The sequence below is a fragment of the Populus nigra genome, chromosome 6 (assembly GCF_951802175.1).
Source record: "Populus nigra chromosome 6, ddPopNigr1.1, whole genome shotgun sequence".
Lineage (NCBI taxonomy): Eukaryota > Viridiplantae > Streptophyta > Magnoliopsida > Malpighiales > Salicaceae > Populus > Populus nigra.
In genome coordinates this window covers 14327373-14351189 of record NC_084857.1, presented here as the reverse complement: position 1 = coordinate 14351189, position 23817 = coordinate 14327373, and the positions used below count along the sequence as shown (strand labels likewise).

The 23817-nt window shown below is 30.7% G+C and overlaps 2 protein-coding genes across 2 annotated transcripts; both read right to left on the bottom strand.

Moving 5' to 3' along the window:
• Positions 1-6571: 6571 nt before the first annotated feature.
• On the bottom strand, positions 6572-9816 carry LOC133697387 (very-long-chain 3-oxoacyl-CoA reductase 1-like). Its single transcript, XM_062119880.1, has 3 exons — positions 8865-9816; positions 8683-8752; positions 6572-7037 (listed from the first exon to the last, which is right to left on the bottom strand). Exons 1-3 carry the CDS (start codon positions 9500-9502, stop codon positions 6783-6785), a joined length of 963 nt encoding a protein of 320 aa, XP_061975864.1. The 5' UTR covers positions 9503-9816; the 3' UTR covers positions 6572-6782.
• A 2374-nt stretch (positions 9817-12190) lies between these two features.
• Positions 12191-14194, bottom strand: LOC133697935 (very-long-chain 3-oxoacyl-CoA reductase 1-like). The gene is made up of 3 exons (XM_062120769.1): positions 13491-14194; positions 12680-12749; positions 12191-12587 (listed from the first exon to the last, which is right to left on the bottom strand). The coding sequence occupies exons 1-3, from the start codon at positions 14165-14167 to the stop codon at positions 12312-12314; spliced, it is 1023 nt and encodes a 340-aa protein (XP_061976753.1). The 5' UTR covers positions 14168-14194; the 3' UTR covers positions 12191-12311.
• Positions 14195-23817: the final 9623 nt, after the last annotated feature.

The window sequence follows — 23817 nt, the reverse complement described above, 5'->3', positions numbered from 1 at the left end:
AGAAATTGATTTAATTTAACTTAAAATAAAAATTTCTTTTAAAAAAAACTAAATTTAACAAAAAAAAATGACAAATAAAAAGACATGAGATAACTTGGGTCATTTTTAAAATCCTATAAAAATCAAATAAAAAAACTAACATAGCTTAATCTTCAATTAAATCAAATGCTAAAGGATGAAGCTAAAAATACATGAGCTTTTAAAAAATAAACTCAAGCGAATCTTCTAAACTCGAGTTAATCTCTCAAATTCACAACATGTTAAATCCTAAATCTGGACTCAATCTAAAAGCTCAACTTAGTGTTGAAGAATGAAATTATAAAAAAAATATATAAATTTTTTAAAAAATCCAAAGTAAAAAAAAACAACAATAAAAAAACAAAGGAGGAAGTAATCATAAAAAAAATGATATCAAATAAAATAAATAACAATAAAAAAATAAGAACCATATCTGACAAATAAAAAATTAAAGGAGGATGGGATCGAAAATAAATCTCAATTCTATAAATTAATTCAAATAAAAAATATCAATTGAAATAACAATGACCAAATCCGAATAAAAAACAAATTGAATGGTTGTTGTGAAGTTTTGAAAGACTATGTGTGAAAATAAAAAAGAATAGGAAAAAAGAAAAAAAGTCAACCAACTCTTAATAAGAAGGAATTATGCCACACATGCTGCCCAAGAAGAAAGACCTCGCCGTGTTGATTCAAAAAACACAAATGAAAGCTATTTTTGGCTGCTGCATGCGCTATTTGAACATGACGGGATGGCTTTTTTATTGGCATGTGCATTGCACTTACTAGCCTATATTTATTAAAATATCATATTATCTTTGAAACCATATGATTATCACAAAAAAAAAAATTCAATATGAAAGTACGGACAAACCCATAGAGGCAAGCTAAAGAAAGTTTGATTTTAAAGGCAATAAAATCATTTAATTGTGCCGTGAAAGATGAAAGTTTTAAAAAACTTCTAGACCCAAGTTAAATAATTATTTGCTTTTTAGGGCAATTAAGTAATTATACTATTAAAAAAAATGTAAAAAAACTGAGTTGTCCCTCATCAATTCTATAATAACTAATGGACCATGTAAAAAGATCATGTCATCTTAATAGACAATTTAGTTTTTATAGAATGGCAAAATAATAATTTTATTGGTCTAATCCATAATGAATCAAGGCATTTTTATAATACTTTGTCCATATCCATGGGCTTTAGTGTTTTTGTTAATTTATTCATTTTTCTTTTTATTATAGTTATTATATTTGATCCAAGGTCTAACCTAGTTCAAAGTCTGGGTTGTGAATTTAATGAGTTAACTCATGAATTAAAGGATCAATCCAAATTTATGTCACAAGGATATCACTTTAATTTTAAAAAAATTAAAATAATGTGTTTTTGACAAAAACTATTTTTTTTTTTGGAGTTGACCCCAATAAGTCTCACCCAAATTTGATCAAATCAACCAAGTCAACTTTCAAAATAGTTTGAAAGAAAACTTGACCTTGGCCAAATTATGGGTCAACAGTTCACCAAATCAGTTCATCAAGTCAGTCTAGGTTTAATAATTATTTTAAATTATAGTTAACAAAATTAAAAGAATAATAACAAAAAAAGACATAAAAAAAGAGCTCAATATTGAAAAGGAAAGGAAAACTTTACTTTGATTCATAAAGTTTCGGTTTATGTATTTTTTAGTTAGTGTGAAGTTTATGGACTTTACACTCATTCTTATTTTTTTTTCAAGTTTCAATCATTGACAAATTAAGAGAGAAAAGAGGAAGTTATAGAAAATAGGACGAGAGTGAAAAAGATCGATTAGGCACATTCCATCTATGAAAAAAAATAATTTTGGTGTCAATGAGCTAGTCTTGCTAGGAAGAGTTTTATGGAGGTGGTTTGAATTCTTCATCTTTTAGAAAAAAGATAAATTGAGAGTCTAGAAATATATTTTTTATTTGGTTTAGTTTTGGGTATTTTTAATCAATTGAAGGGTTTTTTTTTTTGCAAAAAAATGGTTTTAATAGGCCCCTGACATGTTTTTTAGGTATCTTCAAGTCAAAAATATTTTATTTTATTTTTTAAAAAAGTTTTTAGGATAAAAAAAACTTTATCTCAACTTTGTAGTCACTAGATGTTATTGAAAACTTTACTAGAAAATGAAGATGACGCGACAGTCAATCTCTAAAAAAATGTTTAAGCTAGATGATGTGTTTAAAAGAAAGACATGTGCATGTTTGTTTTCTTTGTGGTCTTAGGTTCGAGCCCTGTGATTGCTAATATGATAACCACTAGAGGCTTACATGGTCGTTAATTTCAGGATTCGTGGGATTAGTCGAGGTGCACGCAAGCTGGTTCGGACACCTACGTTAATAAAATAAAAATAAAAACTTGTATTGGTTTTGTATTTTAGAGTCATATGTGCCTGAGCTTTTTTTTTAACCAAACACGACCTATCTTTGCAATCTTTGCAAGCCCAAAAGTGTTCAGTCTATTTTTAAATTGGCCTTTAATTTTTTTTATAATAAAATTATCTTTCAATAAATTTATTAAAATGATATTTAAATAATTATTCTAGTATGCAATAGTTTTTAAGAACATTGAAGCTTTTTATAACAATATTAACAATTATTTTATGATTAATTATATATTAATCTAATATGCATATTTTTTTAAAAAAAATTGTTCATTGACATTCAATAAGAATATAATATCTATTTTATTATGTTTATCACAATTTTTTAATATTTTTTATTCTTAGACTTTATCATACAAGTATATAGAAATGATCAATTCATGGCTTTTTTTTAACTTCCTTTTATGATTATAGTAATTTTTATTTAGAAAACAATAATTCTAATAAAAAAATATATCATTGCCAACATAAACAAATTAAATATATGAATAAAAAATGAAGTTTTTGATTAAAGAGATATATTTTTTCTCTTTAATTCAATTTACTGGAATACTTACAAATATTTATTTTAATTGTCATTTGTTTTTATTCAATAAATCATACTTCTAGTAAAGAATTGTTACTGTCAAGAAAAAAAATACATGAATGAGAAAAGATAATTTGGACTAAAATAGATTCATTTCTCTCCAGAATCTTAATCACTATTTATTTTTACAAATATTTATTTTAATTTTAATATAATTAAATAAGAATATATATTTTAAAAGGTATTTTGCTCATAATAAGAAGTTGAGTAGGAGGTAGACGGAGTGGATTCATATATGAGAATAATACATGCTCATAAGCATGAATTCTAAGCACTGACTTTAAATCGTGTGTGTTTCTTTATTTACCACACAAAAAATTATGTAAATATGTTCCACAATAAAACACACAGAATTTCAATGTAAAAACATTTTTTTTTATATGGATATTAAAAGAAACTAAAAGTGATCCTGCTTTCAATGTATCGCCATAATTGTTCACCATCTCATAAAGATTTATGAATTGGAGAAGTGATTTTTTAAAAAATTTAATTTGATTTTTAAATTTTGATTTTATATAATTTAACTATTTTAGACCCAAACTAATACACAAATGCATATTTTTTTTTTGAGTGGGAGTGTTAAATTAGAAGACAGAGAACTAAAATGATAAAAACATGTAAAATAGGTGGCACATTTGAATTTTTTTTGAAAAGTTTATTTTAGCCACTTATTTTTTTGAGCTCTCACGTTACTGGTCCTTTTAATTTTTAAAAATTCAATTTTGATATTAAATTTTATTTTTTTTATTTTTCAGTTCATTTTTTTGTGGGAGGAGAGAGAGGAACTTGTTGATTTTTAGTATATAGAGAGAGAATTACCATTGATGTTGATTCCACATCAAAATGGTTGATTTTTATGCTTCATATGATGAGATAAGCTTGAATTTGGTGTGTATTTGTTTTTATCTTAAAAGTGCCTAAAAAAATAAATCCGAGCTCATAAAGATTTTTGATTTCAGGTTGATTTTAATTATTTGAACCATTTTTTCTTTTTTGAAGTTTAGGGTGCCATGGATTAGTTTAACAAAGTTCATAGAGTATTTTCTAAGTGTTTTGGGTTAAAAATAGGTTAAAAATAGATTTTTGAGTGAAAAAAAACATGAACCTTGTTTTTCCATCCACTAAATCTGAGGAATTCAGATTAAGCACCGTATATTTTTTTTTGAAAATAATTGGGTTGGACGACATGTCATCCACCCTATTAACTTAAAAAAGTATTATAGGCCCCCGCGAGGGCCATTTGTTGATGGGCTAGCGCTTGGCTTGACTTATCAGGTCCAACAATGCCTAGCCTCATTCTTTTCTTTTCTTTTCCTTTTCTTTTGATTTTTTAAATTAATATCTCTTTAATTTTTTTTTTAAATTAATATCTCTTTAATTTTTTTTAAGTTTATATTTAATTAATACCCTTTATATGTATTTGTTTTGGTTTATTTAGCCTTTTTTAAATAACAATTATTTTTTAATTATATTTGATATATTTAGTTTTTAAAGAGGTTAATATGATTCATACGTTATTTTTTTTATATAGGTTAAATTCATTTTAAAAAATTAAAAATGTTCATTTTTTATAATATTTTTAATATGTGTAGCCTTGCATATATTTTTTTATTCAATAAATTTTATGTGTGTATCGATTTCTATTACAAATTGATTTTAATAAAAAATTTTATTAAACACAACCAAGTAAATGATCCGTGTTTCTATATTAAATATCTTGATTTACATTTGTCTTTTAATTTTTTTTATTTATTGTCAGTTTTTTTCTCTATCGAATTATTTTAATCTCATGATCTGAAATACTCGATAGACATGTCATATTGACATATCTCATGTTCAAGTCACAAGATTCATGTGATAGCCCAACTTTGCCTTAGACAATTTTTTATTTATTTAATTGTTGTTGTTGTTACTTTATTTTCTTATCGTATTATTAAATTAATTGAGATTTAAAATAATCATCAAATTTCTCTTATTTCTTTAAAAATATAATCATCTTTTAAATTTTTTTTTTATTAATCCACCGCACCAGATAAGCAACGAATCTAGTAAAAGTCTAAACATGCATTCACTTAAAAGAAAAAGAAACCCTCGTAGGGGATTAGTAATGTTGGGAATTCCGACCGGTGATGTTCTGATAGTTGCTTATCGGAGGCTTAAGCACACTGACACAATATTTTACGTGGTTCGGCAAAACCGCCTACATCCACGGGAGAGGTTCATTTTATTAGAGATAGAGAAAGGATACAATAAATACATGTAGAGGAGGAGGATTACATCCACTTTACTCAACTCATCAACTCTCTTGCTGCATTTGCAGCTGCTGCAATGGCAGCAAGGTTGCTACCATTGCAGCCCCTCACTTTCTCTCTTCTTCTCTACATTTCTTACAACTCTCACAACTCTCTCATTTTGCTCTCACATAATGCCTCTATTTATAGGCATTTCATGGCAACCTTCTTACTTTGTTGTCAACATTGATGGCTGCCAACTCCTACTCTTCTTCAACAAAGATGGCTGCCAACTCCTCTTCTTCTTCAACAAAGGTGGCTGCCAATAGTCAATGGTTGTTGCACATTAATGGCAACCAACCTAACAAGTAATTCTATGATTCTTGTTTTTTTATATAAATATTATATAATCTCTTTTTAATATTTAGTTATTATAAGACACCCAAGATGTATTTATTGTATAATTCTAAACTTTGAGAAGACACTTATTTTAAGTGTACAAAAATGAAAGCATATACAATTTTAACACAAAGACTTGCTCTAGTGGAAAAAGGTTGGGAACTGAACAACGAGATGTTCAACCATTGATGAGTAATCAATCCAGGATAATTCTCAGTTTATCATAAATGGTCCATGTTGGTGGGCATGGCACCTCCAACATTTTCAATTTTACACTTGAATTCTCATTTTTTTTAATGTTATTTATATTAGTAATCGGTTTTATATATAAGTGTTCTTGGAATAGTTGATTTGGTTGTGAACCTAAATTCCCATGACTTTGTTTCTTAAAAGAACAGGAACTTGAGCATTTAGTTAACATGAATTATCATAATAATTGTCAAGGTAATTTAAGCTTTTTTACTGTAAGTTGTAAGAAAACTCGATTAAATCCTTGAATTGCTGTCCTTATTCCAATCTTGCAGAAGGCATCGCATTTGTCGTTCATTGTTTTTCTGCCCACGGCCGTGGAGCGGTTTGACATGAAACATGCGTGGATCTTCCCTCGGCTGTGGAGAAGAAGACATGAAGTATGCCCCCATCTTGTTGGGGTTTGTTCCTGTAGTGTGCACGAAAGCGCGGAAGCTTCAAGTTAGACCGCAGTAAATTGGCTGCTCTCATGCAGGTGAGAAAACCTGGAGGAATATCAGATTCGTTTCACATGAAGAGAACCCTGTCCTAATAAAATCAAGATCCTAATGCTAGCCAAGAAAAAAAAAATTATATATATATATATATATTGCAACTTCTCCCCATACGGGCAAGTCTGCGTGTAAACGGCGGAGGGAAAAAGATCTTCGTTATAAATGAAAAGGGGAGAAAACCAACTAGAATTTTATATGCTTAATCATTCTTGCTTTTATTAACTAGTAAAATTATCAAGGCATACCAATGGTCCTCCATTCATAATAACCAAAAGGCAACATGAAAACGAAAATGACAGGAACGTTTTGGAGAAGGTCAATTACAAGAACACAATCAGCATCCTAAAAGTTTAATCCACAGACCAAACTCCCTGGCTAAACCAAAGTGGAACGATACTGTTCATTCATCCTTTCTAGAATCTTTAAGCTGTCCTCTCTTTCGAATCCTAAGGCAAAAACCTAGTCGCCAGGAATCAACAGCTGATTCTGGCAACAATTGTATCAAACCCCAAAGAAGGGAATGGGGCCAGTAAGGTGTGCAGCGAGGTTCATAGCCTATAGCACGCAGACCTGCCTGGGCATAACTGTCTGATGAAGGAACCCAAAAGGAAGATCTCTTTATTGATGCCATCTTTGTTGCAACGTAAAGGGGAACCTGCATCAAGAAATCCCTTGGTTGATCGAAGAAGCATAAAACAAAGGAAAAAAGTGTGTGTGTGTTATCCACTCTGGCAACACAGTTCTGATGCTCAAACCAAACCTGATAATAAGCAGAACATGTTCATCATCCTGTGTCGAATAAGATCTGAAAATTATACTGATATATTTATGCAAATCAAGAGACTAAAACTCAGGATGTTGGACCTCCATCTCTCTTGATAAGCACAAAAGGAAACACTTCTATTTACAAGATGAGTGGTATACTCAGGAAGAAGGGGACACAGATCACAAACAACAGATAGACAAGGCTTGGTGATTCAAATACTCAAAGCTAAAGCCTTATCAGTTATCAAAGTCACAGCTTTAGGAATGGTTTGCTAGACGGGTAGCTCTATTGCATATGAGGTAGCTGCACCATTGATTTTACTACTTGCCTAAATGACATCTATTTGGTTAATTTCTCCAACAAGCATTTAGGTGTGGGTTTTTCCGTATGCTTCAGTGTTTATGATTCTTCCCACTGGAGCTGTCAATGTTACATCGCCTTTATATTTCCTTACCCTGTCACTTGCCAACTTGAAGTTATATAACATGTATTCAATTAGTAGCAAGTTCTAGTATCATCTCACATCTAAAACTCTAAATCATCTATGCTTCTCACACTAATCATACTAGCCAATTCAGACAAATGGGTAGAATAGAGGGAGAAATTCAAAAAGACACGAGTAAGAGAACCAAAAGAAGGAAAAAGATGATGAAGCATTAATGGATAAAAAATACAATTAGCATGTTATAGTCCATTTCACCAAATATAACACAAACACATATGATGCTCACTGTGATATCCACGGCTTTATTGATTCTAGTAGATTGCCTTGTTAAAAACTGTATAAGTTCATCACTTCATCTTTTGCTGATTATGATAGGTAAATTATTTAGGTTTGTAACACTTGAGGATTCGGTAGGGCCAACTAACACTTAGAGACAGAAGAAAGTTGTTACAACAATTAAGTGCACGAAAGCATCCTGTGTTTATCAATAAATCTGTTATGAAAACGAAAGAAAGATAGCCTCTACCTAACAAAATATATTAGAAAATTCAGTCATAAACTTTCTTGTTGACTGAATAAACCACTAGCTTGCATAGAAGAAATAAGATACATCCTATCCAGATTTCTAATAAGCAAATCATAATTTATTATATTTAGTGTCCTCCGTTATTGAAAAAACATCTGTTGGGGTAACGACAGACCATACATAAAATCATTTCCCAATCATGGCCAGTAGCTTATAGCACTGGACATGCAGCTATTCCATATCGATCAATTCATGTTTCTGAGTTTAATAATTACTCTAAATGGCGAAATACAGATAAAGATTACTTTTTCTCATTGCCTTTAACAAAGAGCAGAACTCTGATTAACGCAACTAGAAAGAAAATCTCACCACCATCTATGATTGAAAGTTTACTCAAATACTGTATCTATATTCGAAATTTCAGATGCGAAAATCATATAAGCAAACTCATTATGACACAGTCACAGTTTGACCAGAACATCAACATAAACTAAATCTATTACATAAAGATCAGGATAAGTATTGAAAGTAACAGAGTAGTGTAGAATGAAGAAGCACGGTACCTGACACTGCACATCAATCCCACTTTTCTTGTATTCCACATAAAGGCACCTTGAGAATTGATCGATGTACCTGATAACATACACAAAATAAATAAATAAATAAACTAACATGAACCTACTGCAAATCTCCAGGAATTAAGACCTTACAAGTAAATCACTAGGACATAAAAAAAAGGTCTTACGCTTTAGTAGCAGCATAAACAGCATAAAGAGGATCAGAAGGGATTACAATGGCAGCTCCAGAACCAATATTAACAATAGCACCCTTCTTCCTCTTCAACATCCCAGGCAGAACAGCTTGTGTAACTTTAGTAGTACCTTCAACATTCACTCTAATCAAATGCTTCAACAGCTCCTCGTCAACCTCATGAAAGAACCTGGCATAAGGATAAGAAACCCCGACATTATTAATCAAGATACCAACATCCAGTCCTTCAACAGTCTCCTTAATCTTTTGAACACCCTCGTCAATATCGCCACTGAAATCAACAACAACGTTCTTGATTTGGACATTACTGTATTTGGATTGAATTGAAGTCGACACATCTTTGAGTTTATCGGGATTTCTGCCCACCAAGATTAAATTGAGACCCTTTCGAGCCAATTGGAAAGCGAATCCTTTGCCAATACCGTCAGTGGGTCCAGTAACGAGAGCCCATGATCCGTATTTCTTGAGATTCTTGGCAGGTCTGAGGAAACTAACGTAGACCCATTTGAGAGAAGCGAAAAGGAACTTCAGAAATGAAAGAGAACCCAGAGTGAAGAGCACAAGAAGCCATGAAGGCTGAGACTTGAGTTCGTCAACGAAACAGAGACTCATCTTTTAGTTTTTGTTTTGGATCTGAGAAGCGGGTCTTGATGAAGACTTAAAAAATGCTATGAAGAAGGGAAAAGCTAAGCTTCTGCTAATATTAATAGTGTAGAAAGTGAAGATTACAAGGAAAGCACAGGATAGGGAGAGTGAGGAAAATCAAATGGGAGATATAGGGTTAAGCAAAAGCAGGTAGAAGGACAGCGGACTATTTAATGAAATTTGATGGAGAGATGGAGAAGGATAGAGAGGTGGCCATGGAGCGATGAGGTAGATGATCTGAAAACCACCGCATTTAACTACTATACGGCGACAGCCAAGACAGTTTAGTCTGAACTCTGAATAACATTTATGATAAGAATATTAAAGTTTTTTTTTTTTGTTTTTTTTTTTTCAAATTTCCGTTAACAATATTCACCGATTAGCATCCATATGTAGTATTACTATATTAGATATTGTAAATTGAAGCATACACAGACTATTAAAAAGCAGTTATTAAACCCAGTTCTGATGACCCGGTTAAAGGATCAGGTTTCTAATTTTATAAATCAATCTGGATTAATTTAGAAAAATAAAAATATATTTAAAATTTTAATATTTCATATAAAAACTCAAGAAAAAATTTATATGAATATAGGCTATACATGTTAAAAATAATAAGGTTTAAAAGAATATTTTAAAAAGTTTTTATTTCATATTAAAAAGATATTATGTTATACTTTTAAGTTGATACATTTAAATAAAAAAAGTTTTTTTTATTTCACATTAAAAAAACATAACTTTTTTCTTATGAATATAGAATATATATACTAAAGGGTTTTAAATCTCACATTGAAAAAAATAATTTTTTTTCTTGAAAACATAGAGTATATATACTAAAAGGTTTCAAATCCCACATTGAAAAACATAACTTTTTTCTTGTGAACATAGAGTATATATACTAAAAGGCTTCAAATCTCACATTGAAAAAATAACTTTTTTTAACATAAAATATATATATTAAAGGGCTTCAAATCCCATATTAAAAAGATACTATGTTATTTTTTTGAGTTGAAGTATTTAAACCAAAAAGTTTTTTTATCCCACATTAAAAAAACATAATTTTTTTTTGTGAACATAAAATATATATACGAAAGGACTTTAAATCCCATATTAGAAAAACAATTTTTTTCTTGGAAATATAGAGTATATATACTAAAGAGTTTCAAATCCTACATTGAAAAAACATAACTTTTTTTCTTGTAAACATAGAGTATATATACGAAAGTGTTTCAAATCCCACATTGAAAAAATAAAATATATTTCTAATATTTATATGGTAAACTTTAAAAAGTGTTAATAACCAACTAAAAAAAAATGCAAAAAAAGGGGTATAGGAGAAAAACCATATTAAAAAAAACACCGGGTCTCGACCGAGTTCGCTAGGGTCATGGGTTGATCTTCCGGGTCGACCGAGTCTTGCCGGATTGTTGCACCAGCCGGTCTTTTAACAAATCCAGACCAGTCTAGCTACCGGATCAACCTACCAGGCTGACCCGAGTCTAATAATAGTGTTAAAAGGTATTAAATATCTTAAATAGTGAGAATAAAAATTGAAATTGGACGGATGAAGCATCCATGAGATATCATGTACATTTATGAAAGCATTTTTATAAAATACCTCCAATTATTCTAAAAAAATGTTATGTATTTACTTATTTTGGATTCGTTTGAGGAATTTTGGGTATATATCATGAAAAATAAAATATAAATCCAGTACTCATAAATCATGGGGTAACTCTAAGGAACATAGATTTAATGATTTTTTTTTGTTTTTAATAATTCTTTAAATACTATTAGTTTTTTCCATATTAAATTAGGTTTATTTTTGAATTATTCATATTCAAATATGTGTATTTGTCAAATTGAAATTTGAAAATTTCATCTCTTAGACTAGGTTGAGTGTAAAATAAACCAATTTAAAGTTGATTTAATTGACCCGTGACCCAATTAATTGGGATGAAATTTAAATTGAGTGTTTTTTTTTTGTTAAAAAACAATATTATTTTTATTTTTTTATTTTAAATAATTCACCTGGCTATTTCACTCAATCAATTACCTTGTCCTGGATTCACCCTAATAACCATGCGAATTAGACTAACTACCCAAGAATAAAATATTAGTTAGATAACCATTTGGGCAAGCTAGGTAGGTAAACAACCTCTCGAGCTTGTCCAGCTTTTGGATTGGAAATCTGAAGGCATCATTGCTTGCCCGACAGGTAGAGATCTGTCTCACTGCAATTTTAGCAATAAAATCACTCTGCTACAAAGTCATGAGTTCTTTTCATTTTTTTTTCTTTCTTGAACGATAAAAGTAAGAGCTCCAAGTTCCCAACCTTCATTGTTTTGAAAGGCAATTAGCCTTAGGCGAAGGGGTAGAGAGCCCAGAGGCCTCCCCATCACGGAGAAGGTCGTTTCGGGTGCCTTTCCATTCACTTAAATCTCGATGCCCTCCTCTGTTTAGTGGTAACAATTTAGCCCCATAACGTTCAAGTAATGGTCGATTTAGTCCTCTTCTCACCAACTCACAAACGACGAAAAATGGCATGGATGCATGAAATCAACTAAATTCTAATTCAAGTTTCTTGCTTTTTGCAATTTGCTTGTGTTTGATGGCTTTCGTGGAAATAACCCTTGAACCACATATGGCATGATCTTTTTAATAAACATGGAAAGAGGATTTTTTAATTTCGAAACGAGTCTAGCACAGTAATATTATACCGAACACCTGACATTTATAATTTCAAAAACCCCTTGCAGTGTCCATTTATAATTCATTAAGTTTGTGCTGCTGCTCGACCCTGAGCTCTCAAGGATTCCTTCTCCAATCTCTTACGGCGAAGCCGAAGAAAAAAATGGTAAGTGCACCAATCTAGTAGTGTGTTAGGCAATGCGTCTAAGATAAACCTTTGCACAGAGTGCGAGCAAAGTGGCATGCTCAGATGCTCATAGCCAATGCATCTTATGCTTGCTTTGGCGTACATTTCCGGTGATGCAATCAAGAAAAGAGATTTTTTGAACTTCGTCATCTTCGTTGCCACAAAAAGTGGTACCTGGCGGCTCACAGAATATTAACAGCAGCAACGTCATCTTTGTTGCCCATTGGCATTGATAAAATGGGATATGGAATTAATAGCTAAATTACCTGGCATTGAATGTCAATTCCATGATGCTTATATTCCAAATTGATGCATCTTGAAAACATTCCAAGGTACCTATATATATTAGTTGAAAATGCTTCACACGTACAAATGGATTTTACTGAGAAAAAATGCTTCCAGAGATATATATTTCTTGAAATTACAGAACATTAATTACTAATTATTGATGATCTCGTTGTAGGACATATTAGCACTTCAAGATTTATTTTATTTTTTTCTCATTGGTAGTTCCAGCTTGTGTATGACAGTCTAAGCCCTAGTTTCCACATTCGAAACCTTTCTGACATTTGACTTCATTCCATTTTTTGTAGATCAATTATAAATTTGGGTTTGGTGGGTTGAAAATCTAAGAACTTCACTAAAAAGGACTTAATTTACTTCAATAGAAAGTGAAGTGTAGATTTATGAGAGAGAGAGTGTGTGTGTGTGTGTCTATAGTGTATATAAAAGAAATCTTGAAAGGGAAATTAGCACAATTGGTGAAGACGGAGCTTTCTGTTTAGTTTGCAGAGGGAGGGAGGCAGGCTGATTTTTCACCAAACCTTGATAAATTTGTGTCATCTTGCTAGTCTTTTAAAAAATTGATGATTGCTTCAACAATCCACACAATTCTACTCGTCCAGTTTAATTATAACCAAGTTAAACCTCTAAGTTTTCTTTTTCCGACGATTAGATTGGTTTTTTAAAATGATTTCTATAGTTAATATATATAGCTTTTTGGATAATCTATTCCATTCAAAAAATAGAGAAAAAAGAAGAAGAAATAATTTAAGAAATTAGCACATATAAACATACGCTTTGGTTGAGGCATAAATAGCGAACAACGGGAATGAAGGAAGGACGGCGACGGAGGCGGAGCCCATATTGACTACTGCACCTTTTTTCTTCTTTAACATAGCAGGAAGCACTGCCCTAGTGACCCAAGTTGCTGCCTCTGAATTCACCTTGATAAGACTCTCCGTCATCTTCCAGTCAACCTCATGAAAGAACCGAGCATTAGGGTATGAAACTCCAGCATTGTTTATCAGAACACCAACATCCAACTCTTTAATACTTCCCTCTATTGCCTTTGATATCTCCGGTCCGCTCAATGTTGCAAAGTCAGCCACAACGTTTTTTATGTCTACTTGCTGATCACCAAATCTTGCCCGTATTTCATTTGATGTAGCTTCAAGTTTTGAAGGGTTTCGACCAACAAGAACTAGGTTAAGACCCTTCGATGCTAGCTCGAAAGCAAGGGCTTTGCCTATCCCGTCGGTGGAGCCAGTGATTATAGCCCAAGAGCCATACTCCTTCAAATTCTTTGGTGGTCTCAAGAACATGACCCATATCCACCTGATAAAACAGAAGATATGCTTGCAAAGAGAAACAAAACCCAGACAACTCACTGCTACCAGGAAAACAGTTTGTAACTCCATTTCCATAACATGTGGTAGGTGAAATTGCTCATGGTATATGATCAGTGCACGCATGTGTATCTATATATATATGATATACCGGGTTTGTCAACTTGTCCGCCTGGACAGCTTAACATCATATCAATTTAAAGGAAATTAAATGCTATTGGTACGACGTTCTTTCTTTTCTTTTCTTTTTGAGTAAATTCTTTCTCCTTAATTTTCAATCTGATTTCCCCCTTTTCTTCCTCAAACGTCAGCCTAAATGCTAATGATAACTATCATTATTTTTGTTGAATCCAAGCTAGCCGCATATAGGTTTTTCAGAGAATCTTTTATTTTTAGAATTAAAAGAAACTAAAAGGGATATTCATTTTATTATGCACTTATTTACTGTTAACTCTATGTGGATTGAAATAGTTATTTTTTTTAATTTTTAATTTGATTTTTAATCTTTTGTTTTGTACAATTGCACTCTTTTAGATTCAAATTAATAGCTAATAAATTCTTTTTATTTTTTGAAAAAAGAGTGAAATTAAAAAATAAAAAACCAAAGTGAAAAACAGAGGATAGGGAGAGTGAGGAAAATCAAATGGGAGATATAGGTAAGGCGAAAGCAGGTAGAAGGAAAGTAGATTATTATTTAATGAAATTTAATGGAGAGATAGATAAGGACAGAGAGGTCGCTATAGAGTGGTGAAGTAGATATCTGAAAACCACCGCATTTAACTCTACTATACTGCGACAGCCATGAAAGTTTAGTCTTCACTAGGTATAGGACCCGCATGTTCTTACGAGTTAATTTTTTTTTTATAAAAAATATTAAAAAAATTAAAATTTAAAAGTGTTAGTTTTTTTTACAAAATTATACTTAAGAGTCTTGGGTTTGATTGCAATAACTGATCCAAGAGTAATATTTATAACATTAATAATAACATTAAACTTGCATGATCCAAGTTTAAGTGGGTCTGACTGCAATACCAGACCCAATAGTCTTGAATATGGGTCTGGTTGCAAGATTGTGTCATAAAAATATGATAATTAAATAGATTAATTAAAAAAACAAAGAAAAAAAACTAATTGTAAGAAAAAAACTAATGAAGAAAAAAAATGAATTAATTGGGTTAACCCTTCAAATTAGGTTTACCCGTCAAACCTTGGATTCGTGTTGTGAAAGTTTGATAACTAAATAGAAAAAAAAATGGACAGATTAACCCAGAATTAACTGGGCTAACCCGTCAAACCCGGGATCCGTGTCATGAAAATTTGATAACTAAATAGAAAAAAAAATTGAACATTAACAAACTAAATTAAACAAAAAAAAATTAATTAAAAAGAAAAAAAAACAAAAGGCATCAGCCTTTTCACTGTGGACTGCACTGTGCAGTCCACAGTTAAAGGTATAAAAACAGCAAAAAAAAAAAAGAAAAAAAATTTAAGGTACCAGCCGATAACTAAATAGAAAAAAATTTAATATTGATGAACTAAATTAAATAAAAAGAAAAAATAAAAGAAAAAAAAAACTTAAAAGAAGAAAAAAACTAATGAAGAAAAAGAAAAAAAATTTAAATTAATTGAATTAACACTTCAAGCCTAAGATCTGTGTCATGAAAGTCTGATAACTAAATAGAAAAAAAAGTAATATCAACAAAATAAATAAATAAATAAATTAAAAAAAAAGGCATCAGCCTTTTCACCGTGGACTGCACTGTGCAGTCCACAGTGAAAGGCATAAAAAAAAGAAAAAAAAAACTAAAGGTATCAGCCTTTTCATTGTGGACTGCATACAATGTTAAAAGATGAAATTGGAAGAACAAGACTAATGAGGAAAAAGAAAAAATATGAATCAACTGGGTTACCCGTCAAATCAGGTTAACTCGTTAAACCTAAGATTCATATTATGAAAGTATGATAACTTAATAGAAAAAAGATTTAATATTAATGAACTAAATTAAAAAAAGATTAATTAAAAAGAAAAAAAGCAAAGAGAAAAAAAAACCTACAGGAAGAAAAAAACTAATGAAGAAAAAGAAAAAATATCTGAATCAACTGGGTTAACCCGTCAAACCAGGTTAACCCGTCAAATCTAGGATTCGTTTCATGAAAGTCTGATAACTAAACAGAAAATTTAATATTAAGAAACTAAATTAAAAACAAATTAATGAAAAAACAAAAAAACATAGAAGAAAAAAGACAAAAAAAAATTAAAGGCATCAGCTTTTTCACCATGGACTGCACTGTGGAGTCCACCGTAAAAGGTTTAAAAAGAAAAAAAAAAACACAAAGGCATACGCCACATGTATTTTTTTTCTTGCATAAAAAATATCAAAAAAGGCTAAGATCTAAGAGTATTGAGTCTTTTTGCAAAGATATGCCCAAAAGCCTTTGATCTAGCTGTCATGATTGATCTCAGAGTAATATTAATAATATTAATAATAATATTAAACTTACATGACTCAAGTTTAAGTGAATCTGGCTGCAACACCGGACCCAGGAGCCTTAGATGTGGGTCTGGCTGCAAGGTTATGTCATAAAAGTGTGATAATTAAATAAATTAATAAAAAAGAAGAAAACAAAGAAAAAAACCAATAGAAAGAAAAAAACTAATGAAGAAAAAGAAAAAAAAATCTGAATTAATTCGGTTAACCCTTCAAACTAGGTTAACCTGTCAAACTTGAGATTCGCGTCATGAAAGTTTGACAACTAAATAGAAAAATAAATTGATGGGTTAATCCAGAATTAACCAGGTTAACTCATCAAGCCTGAGATACATGTCATGAAAGTCTGATAATTAAATAGAAAGAAATTTAACACTAACAAATTAAACTAAACGAAAAAAATTAATTAAAAAGAAAAAAAGAAAAAAAAATTCCGGGTTAACTCGTCAAACCAGGTTAACTCACAAACCCGGAATCCGTATCATGAAAGTCTGATAACTAAATAAAACAATTAACATTAAAAAACTAAATTAAACAAAAAAAAATTCATTAGAAGAAAAAAAAACCCATAAAGGCATAAAAACAAAAAAAAAAGAAAAAAAAAAGATAGCTCAGCGTTTCACTGTGGACTGCACAGTGAAACACTGAGCAGTTTTAGTATATGTTATAATATTAATTATTATTTTTTTAATTTCCATTAACAATATTCACCAATTATCATCCATTATAGGATATTCATCTGTGCTGTGCAGTTGATCAATAATAATATTTTTCAATATAAAATAAATATAAAAAGTATAGAGAATATTTTAAATGTTTTGGATATGATGTTCGAGCCAGACTTAAAAGAATTGGATCTAAAATTATGGTGCAAAATATTTTTTAAAAGTATTTTTTACTTGAAAATAGTTCAAATATTTATTTTTATTTTTAACAACAAAACCTTAAAATTATTTAAAAAATACATCAATATAATGTTGTTTCAAGATAAATATACCTTTAAAATACAAAAACAAATAACTTTTAAGGTAAATATGAGAGAAAACGTTATTGAGTTTAGTATATATCTAAAAAAATTCATATTAATTAAAATAAATATGCATTTGGTCAGGTATGGTGATTTTTTATAAAAAATTAAAATCCATATTAATTAGGATTGGGTCCGGCTGTGAAGCCAGACCCAATAGCATTGAGTCTGGCTAGTTGGGTCTAACGGTCTAGCCAGACTTAATGAACCTTTGTTCTGACGGGAATGCTAGATCCAAAAATATCGGGTCTGGCGACCGAACTGGGTCCAACAACCTTGGGTTTGGCGGCGAGCCAAACCTAATAGAATTGGGTTTGGTTACCTGGCCATACCCAATAACATTTTAAAAGTATTTGTTACTTGAAAATAGTTCAAACATTTTTTTTTAACAACAATACCTCAAAATTATTAAAAAAATACATCATGTTGTTTCAAGATAAATACACTTGAAAATACAAAAACAAACAATTTTTAAAGCAAATATGACAAAGAAAACGTGATTAAGTTTAGTGTGTGTGTATAAATTCCATATTAATTAAAACAAATATGTATTGGGTCAGATATGGAGATTTTTTATAAAAAATTAATATCTATATTAATTTTTAACTATTTTGCAGAAGAAGATTTTTTATCCATGTAGTCAGGTATGAAGATGATGCTTAAAATTTGCAAGCAGGTAGATGCCATGACAGTTGTGGTGACCTCTAACCCGTCTGGCTTTCATAACCCACCCAAGTATTTTTATATGCATGCATTTTTATATTTACAAAATTTTCTTTTTTTTGACCCAATGCATATTTGTTTTAATTAATATAGATTTCTTTTATATATACTAAACTTAATCATGTTTTCTTTGTCATGTTTGCTTCAAAAGTTTGTTTCTTTTTTTAATTTTAAAGGTGTTTTTATCTTGAAACAAAATTATATTGATGGATTGTTTAAGTATTTTTTTTTATAATTTTGAGGAGTTGTTAAAAAAATTATTTTAACTATTTTCAAGTAAAAAAAAAATCTTAAAAAATATTGAATAACATTGGTTCTGGCTGCCAACCTAGACCTAATAGCATTGAGTCTTGCTGTCGAGTAAGACCTAATATCTTTGGGTTTGGTGGCAAGCTGGGCCCAACATACTTGGGCATAGTTACCCTGCCAGACCCAATAGCCTTGTTTCTAGCGGTTCTTGATTCGGGCGGCTAAGTCAAACCCAAAAGCATTGGGTCGGGTGATCAAGCCAGACCAATAATCTTGTTCCATTGTTCTTCATCAACCACCGCCTTTCCTCTATATGAGACATGTAGTCATTTTTTTTTGGAAAATTCAAAGTTTTGAGGACATACACCACTTTCAAAAGAGCATTCGTATTCGTGTTAAAATGATTTGGGGTCTGGCTTACCCAATAGCTTTTGAAAGAAAACTTGGGTCCGGCTACCCAGCCAGAACCAATAGCGTTGGATTTAGCTACCAAGCTAGACTTAGTAGCTTTTGGCATACAAACCAGAAAACACAACATCTCCAGATGCTACAGTGTAACAGTACAAACATTCTATGTCTACAGTGCAATGAATCTATGTACACAATACCTGCATAGTATTTTTCTCACGTGTTTTAAAATATAATATAATGTAGTTTTACTATATTAGATATTGTAAATTAAAGCATACCCAGATATTAAAAAGTATTAAATATCATAAATAGTGAGAATAACAATTGAAATTGGACGGATGAAGCATCCATGAGATATCATATACATTTATGAAAGCATTTTTATAAAATACCTCCAATTATTCTAAAAAAAGTGCTAACTATCATTAATTTTCAATCTGGTTTCCCCCTTTTCTTCCTCCAACGTCAGCCTAAATGCTAATGATAACTTTCATTATTTTTGTTTCTTTCATATTCACTCCTAATATTAAATAATTCTCAATTTGTTAAAAGACAAGAACAAAGAAAAAGAAACATGTTGAATCCAAGCCGAAAATGGTTTTTTTTTTCAGAGAATCTTTTATTTTAAAATTAAAAGAAACTAAAAGGGGTAGTGATTTCACCATACACTTATTCACCGTTAACTTTATGTGGATTGGAATAGTTATTTTTTTAATTTTTAATTTGATCCTTAATCTTTTATTTTGCACAATTGCACCCTTTTAGGTCCAAATTAATAACCAATCAATTCTTTTTTTATTTTTTGAAGAAAGGGTGAAATTGAAAAATAAAGTATCAAAGTGAAAAATATGAGCAAAACAGGTGACAGATTCTAATTTCATCCATAAAATTTAGTTTAGTCACCATAGCGAGTGACATGTTGTTTGCCTTTTTTCAAAAACAAATATGTTCTTCGCCCTTTAAATAAATAAAAAATTAACAGGCCCAAGCTCTCAAGTCTAGGTTTAAAAGCCCACGCGTCTAGGATTTTCCTTTCAATGGCCTAGGGGTTGGGCCATTGGGTCACACTGTTGGGCTCATTTTCAGTTTTTTTTAGAATGTATTTAAGTTAGATATAAATCTATATAAAAAAATATTGAACTTGATGACCCGAATCATAACTTTGATGGGATAAGCCACATAACCTGAGCTATTATTTTTTACTTTTTTTAATATATTTTTGTTGCTCAATTTAAAAAAAAAATACAATTTCCCCCTTTGTTATAAAAGATCGATCTTTTCTATCTTAGTCCCACGCGCTTGTCATGGTTTTTTTTCTTTCAAAAAATATTTCATGCAAAAAAATTGACAGACACTTTGTTGTCATATAAAGTTTTCAAATAAAAAATAATCTATGCGATAAAAACATTATTGAATTCGATGACATGTATGATTTGCGTCACAAGTTTGTTTGCTTCACCCGAATTTGAATGATAATATTTTTAATTGAGTGTTGTTTTTTATTTTTTACTATTTTAATCATTGAATATTGAGTTAATTAGAGATTTAGCTTCCCGTTTGTTTTTTTCAAGATTATCCCCACAAGTTTTGTATGTCAGCTCCGGTTGACTCATGTAGATCTAATGTGTTTCTATCTTAATATCAAATAAAAATATCATTCACCATGCAATTGATTTTAAAGGCATTGTTAAAATCTATTCCTTTTTATAAGCAGCATGTTAACAATATCTAGACCTTTTTTTCCACTTAAAATAACATCGCTCCAACTCATAAAGTAGCGCGAGCCAATGCACTAGTAACTACTAAATATTGTTACTAGAATAAGACAGATCTAGAAACATTTAGTATCAAAAAGCTATTATATATTGGGAGAAAAAACAAAATGAAAAAAAAAAGATCTAAGAAGGGACCTTCATTGGTTGCAACTAAGGAGATGTCGAAGTAGAGGTGAGATGTAGGCAAGGTTGTTAAAATCGCGATTTAACTTGTAAAATCGTATGATTTTACGAGTCAATGTAGGCTTTACGTGTTAAATTGTTCATAAAAATTTGAAAATGGATAAAATTGAATTAAAATCGAGTAAAATCGTTAAAATCAGGTAAAATCATGTAAAATCACGATTTCACTACCAATTGAATGATTTTATCATAGAACATAAAATGTCATTACTGTTGGCCTATTACTCCAGGTGTCCAGCGACTATTGGCCTATTGCTATTACTGAACAAAAGCAAAATCACATTCTATTGTTCTTTACTACTTTCACTTTCCCTCTCACTGTCCCACTCCCACTCCCACATACACAGAACAAAATTGAAATCCCTAAATTTCTAAACCTTAGTCTCTTTCTCTCAGCCTTCCAAGTTCCAACAATTAACCACCACCAGGCTCCAACAACCCTATTCTTTTTTGTTTTTCCATCATCGATGGCATCTAGAAAACCAGCCACCGTTTATCACCTCTTGCGGAACACCAGGGAAGTGACCGGAGCACCAACAGTGATGTGACCGACGTCTCTCAAGTCTCCACCAGGTAAGTTATTCTGTTTATATTTTTTTTACCTTCTGCAAAAAGCATCATGATCTAGAGTGCACACTGTGAGTTATTTCTTACTCTCTTTTTCACCTTTTGCAGAGCACCAAGGAAAATACATGGCTATAGTAGTTAAAAGATTTGCAAGGCCCTTTTCACTGGTGCCTGGTGAAAAGTCTGGCTACAGTAGTTAACCCCCTCCTCAGTTGGTTTCAAAAATCTGGCTTCCATGTTATAGGAATCTCTCCTTTTATGATGCTTTTGGTCATAATATGGATTAACATCGAGATCCGGTATGGATTGTTGATTTGGTTTATCCACTCTTATCTATTGATCTGGTATACAAAGAGTAGGAGAAAGAATGAAAAAGGTGGTTTGAGGTGAAAAAAGTCAAAAAAGCAAAAGAAGAGATGTTGCAGAAGAGAAGATGAATCCATAATGAAAAGCAAAACGAGAAATTAAGAGATCTAAAATGAAATCACTTTTTGAATCCATAGTAATAGCTCTCAGTCTACAGTACAATCCTGAGCCCCTTTTAGTTTTTTTTTTTGTTAAAGTTAATGTTAGTTGTTTTTTCATCATATAAATATGCTATGTCTGAGAAATATCCTGGTTTATTTGGGACGCTTTTTTTATCTTAAGTAATCTCTTGGCATTATTGAATTTAACAAAAATATTTGGTACTTTTTTTTAACAAAAATTTAATTACAGTTATAAAATTTTATTTGAAGCATGTATTTTAAGGTGTTTGAACTATGTATGAATTTTTATTTGAAACATGTATTTTTTTAATGTATTTTAAAATTCCTTACAATTTTACAATTTTACGATCTGTTTTTACGATCCGAGTTTATTTTGTATTTTCCATGCCGTGTCAAAATCACGATTTTAACAACCTTGGATGTAAGGATTTACTCAGGATTTGAAAAATAATTTTTGTATCGTATAAGAGATTGAAAAAATATATAAAAAAATAAATAACATATATATTTAATATGATTTGGTTAACTGATGATTTTCCAGATGGAAAAGATATCAAATTTTACTAGAATCAAAAGAAAAAAAAATACAACAAACCCCCTCTAAACCTCAAATTTCAATCACATCCAAAAATATATCACAAAACTCAACTAACAAAATAACATCATATTCTTTTTCTTAATGACTTACAATTCATGAAACTAAAAAAAAAAAAAATATTTGAAAATTTTGAATAAAAAATTTAATAGAAAATAAGCTGAATCTCCAAACAAACATATATGTTATGATACTTCCAAAATAACTATACAACTGATAGTCGGTAGAGATTTTGATGGCTAAGTATGGTGATCGAAGTCTTACATATTGTTGTTACCTACTTTTGATAAAAACAAATCCAAAAATACAAGAAGAAAGCTTAGAAAATTGCTTAAGTTGGTGGTAGAGGACTAAGATGACAAATGAAAACTTTGGAGGATCAAATATATAAGATTGGTAAAATTAGCAACTCATTTCTGACTGATAAAACGCCTCATTGGTGAAAATATTTTTATTTTGGATAAAGAAATACAAATTTGAATGGCTAAAAACTCAATGAGGATTTTCAAAGGCTTAATTAATTTTATTGAGGATTTTGTTGCAAGGAAAATCAATTTTTGGAGTCAATTTGAAAGAAATTGGAAGAAATTGAAGTTTGGAGATTGAAATTAAACTTTGAAAGATTTAATTGGTCAAATCATGGGCTTAATTGTGAAAAAAAATTAATGTTTGGAAGCCAATTAAAGACTTAATTGCAGATTCCTAAGATCAAGTACCAATTTGTAAGTGGCACATAATTTCTAGGGTAAACATTGGTCAAATCAAGGGGTTAAATTGAAAGGTGTGCACCTCCTCTATCAACTTTAGGTTGTTTTCGATGACATTTGCATTGAAGTTTCTCCGGCTAAGTCTCGAAAGTAATCAACCCAATAAGCCTTGACTGTGACACCTATTTTTCAAAAACCACCCATTTTTCATGTATTCACATTTAAAAGCCTCTCAAAGGGTTCTTATCAAAGGCTTTAAAACCTCCATCTCAAGATCAAAAGGCCAAAAATAGCTCCTTGCCCTTCAAATCTAGAAAAACCACCAAGGACCAAAACTACCATTGCAAAACCAACCTAGTACAAGAGCTTCTAGTTGTTAAATTTTTTCCAGCACCCTCTTATTTTTATCAAAAGTGCTAAATTTTGATCAATCTTTGATTGAATCCACCAAAAAAACCCTGTAATTACCCCTTGAAAAATTAGAAAAAAAAGACAAGGAAAAGGGGTAGAAAAAAGAAGAAAAATGTAGGGAAATACTCTATTAATAGACTTTATTGTGAAG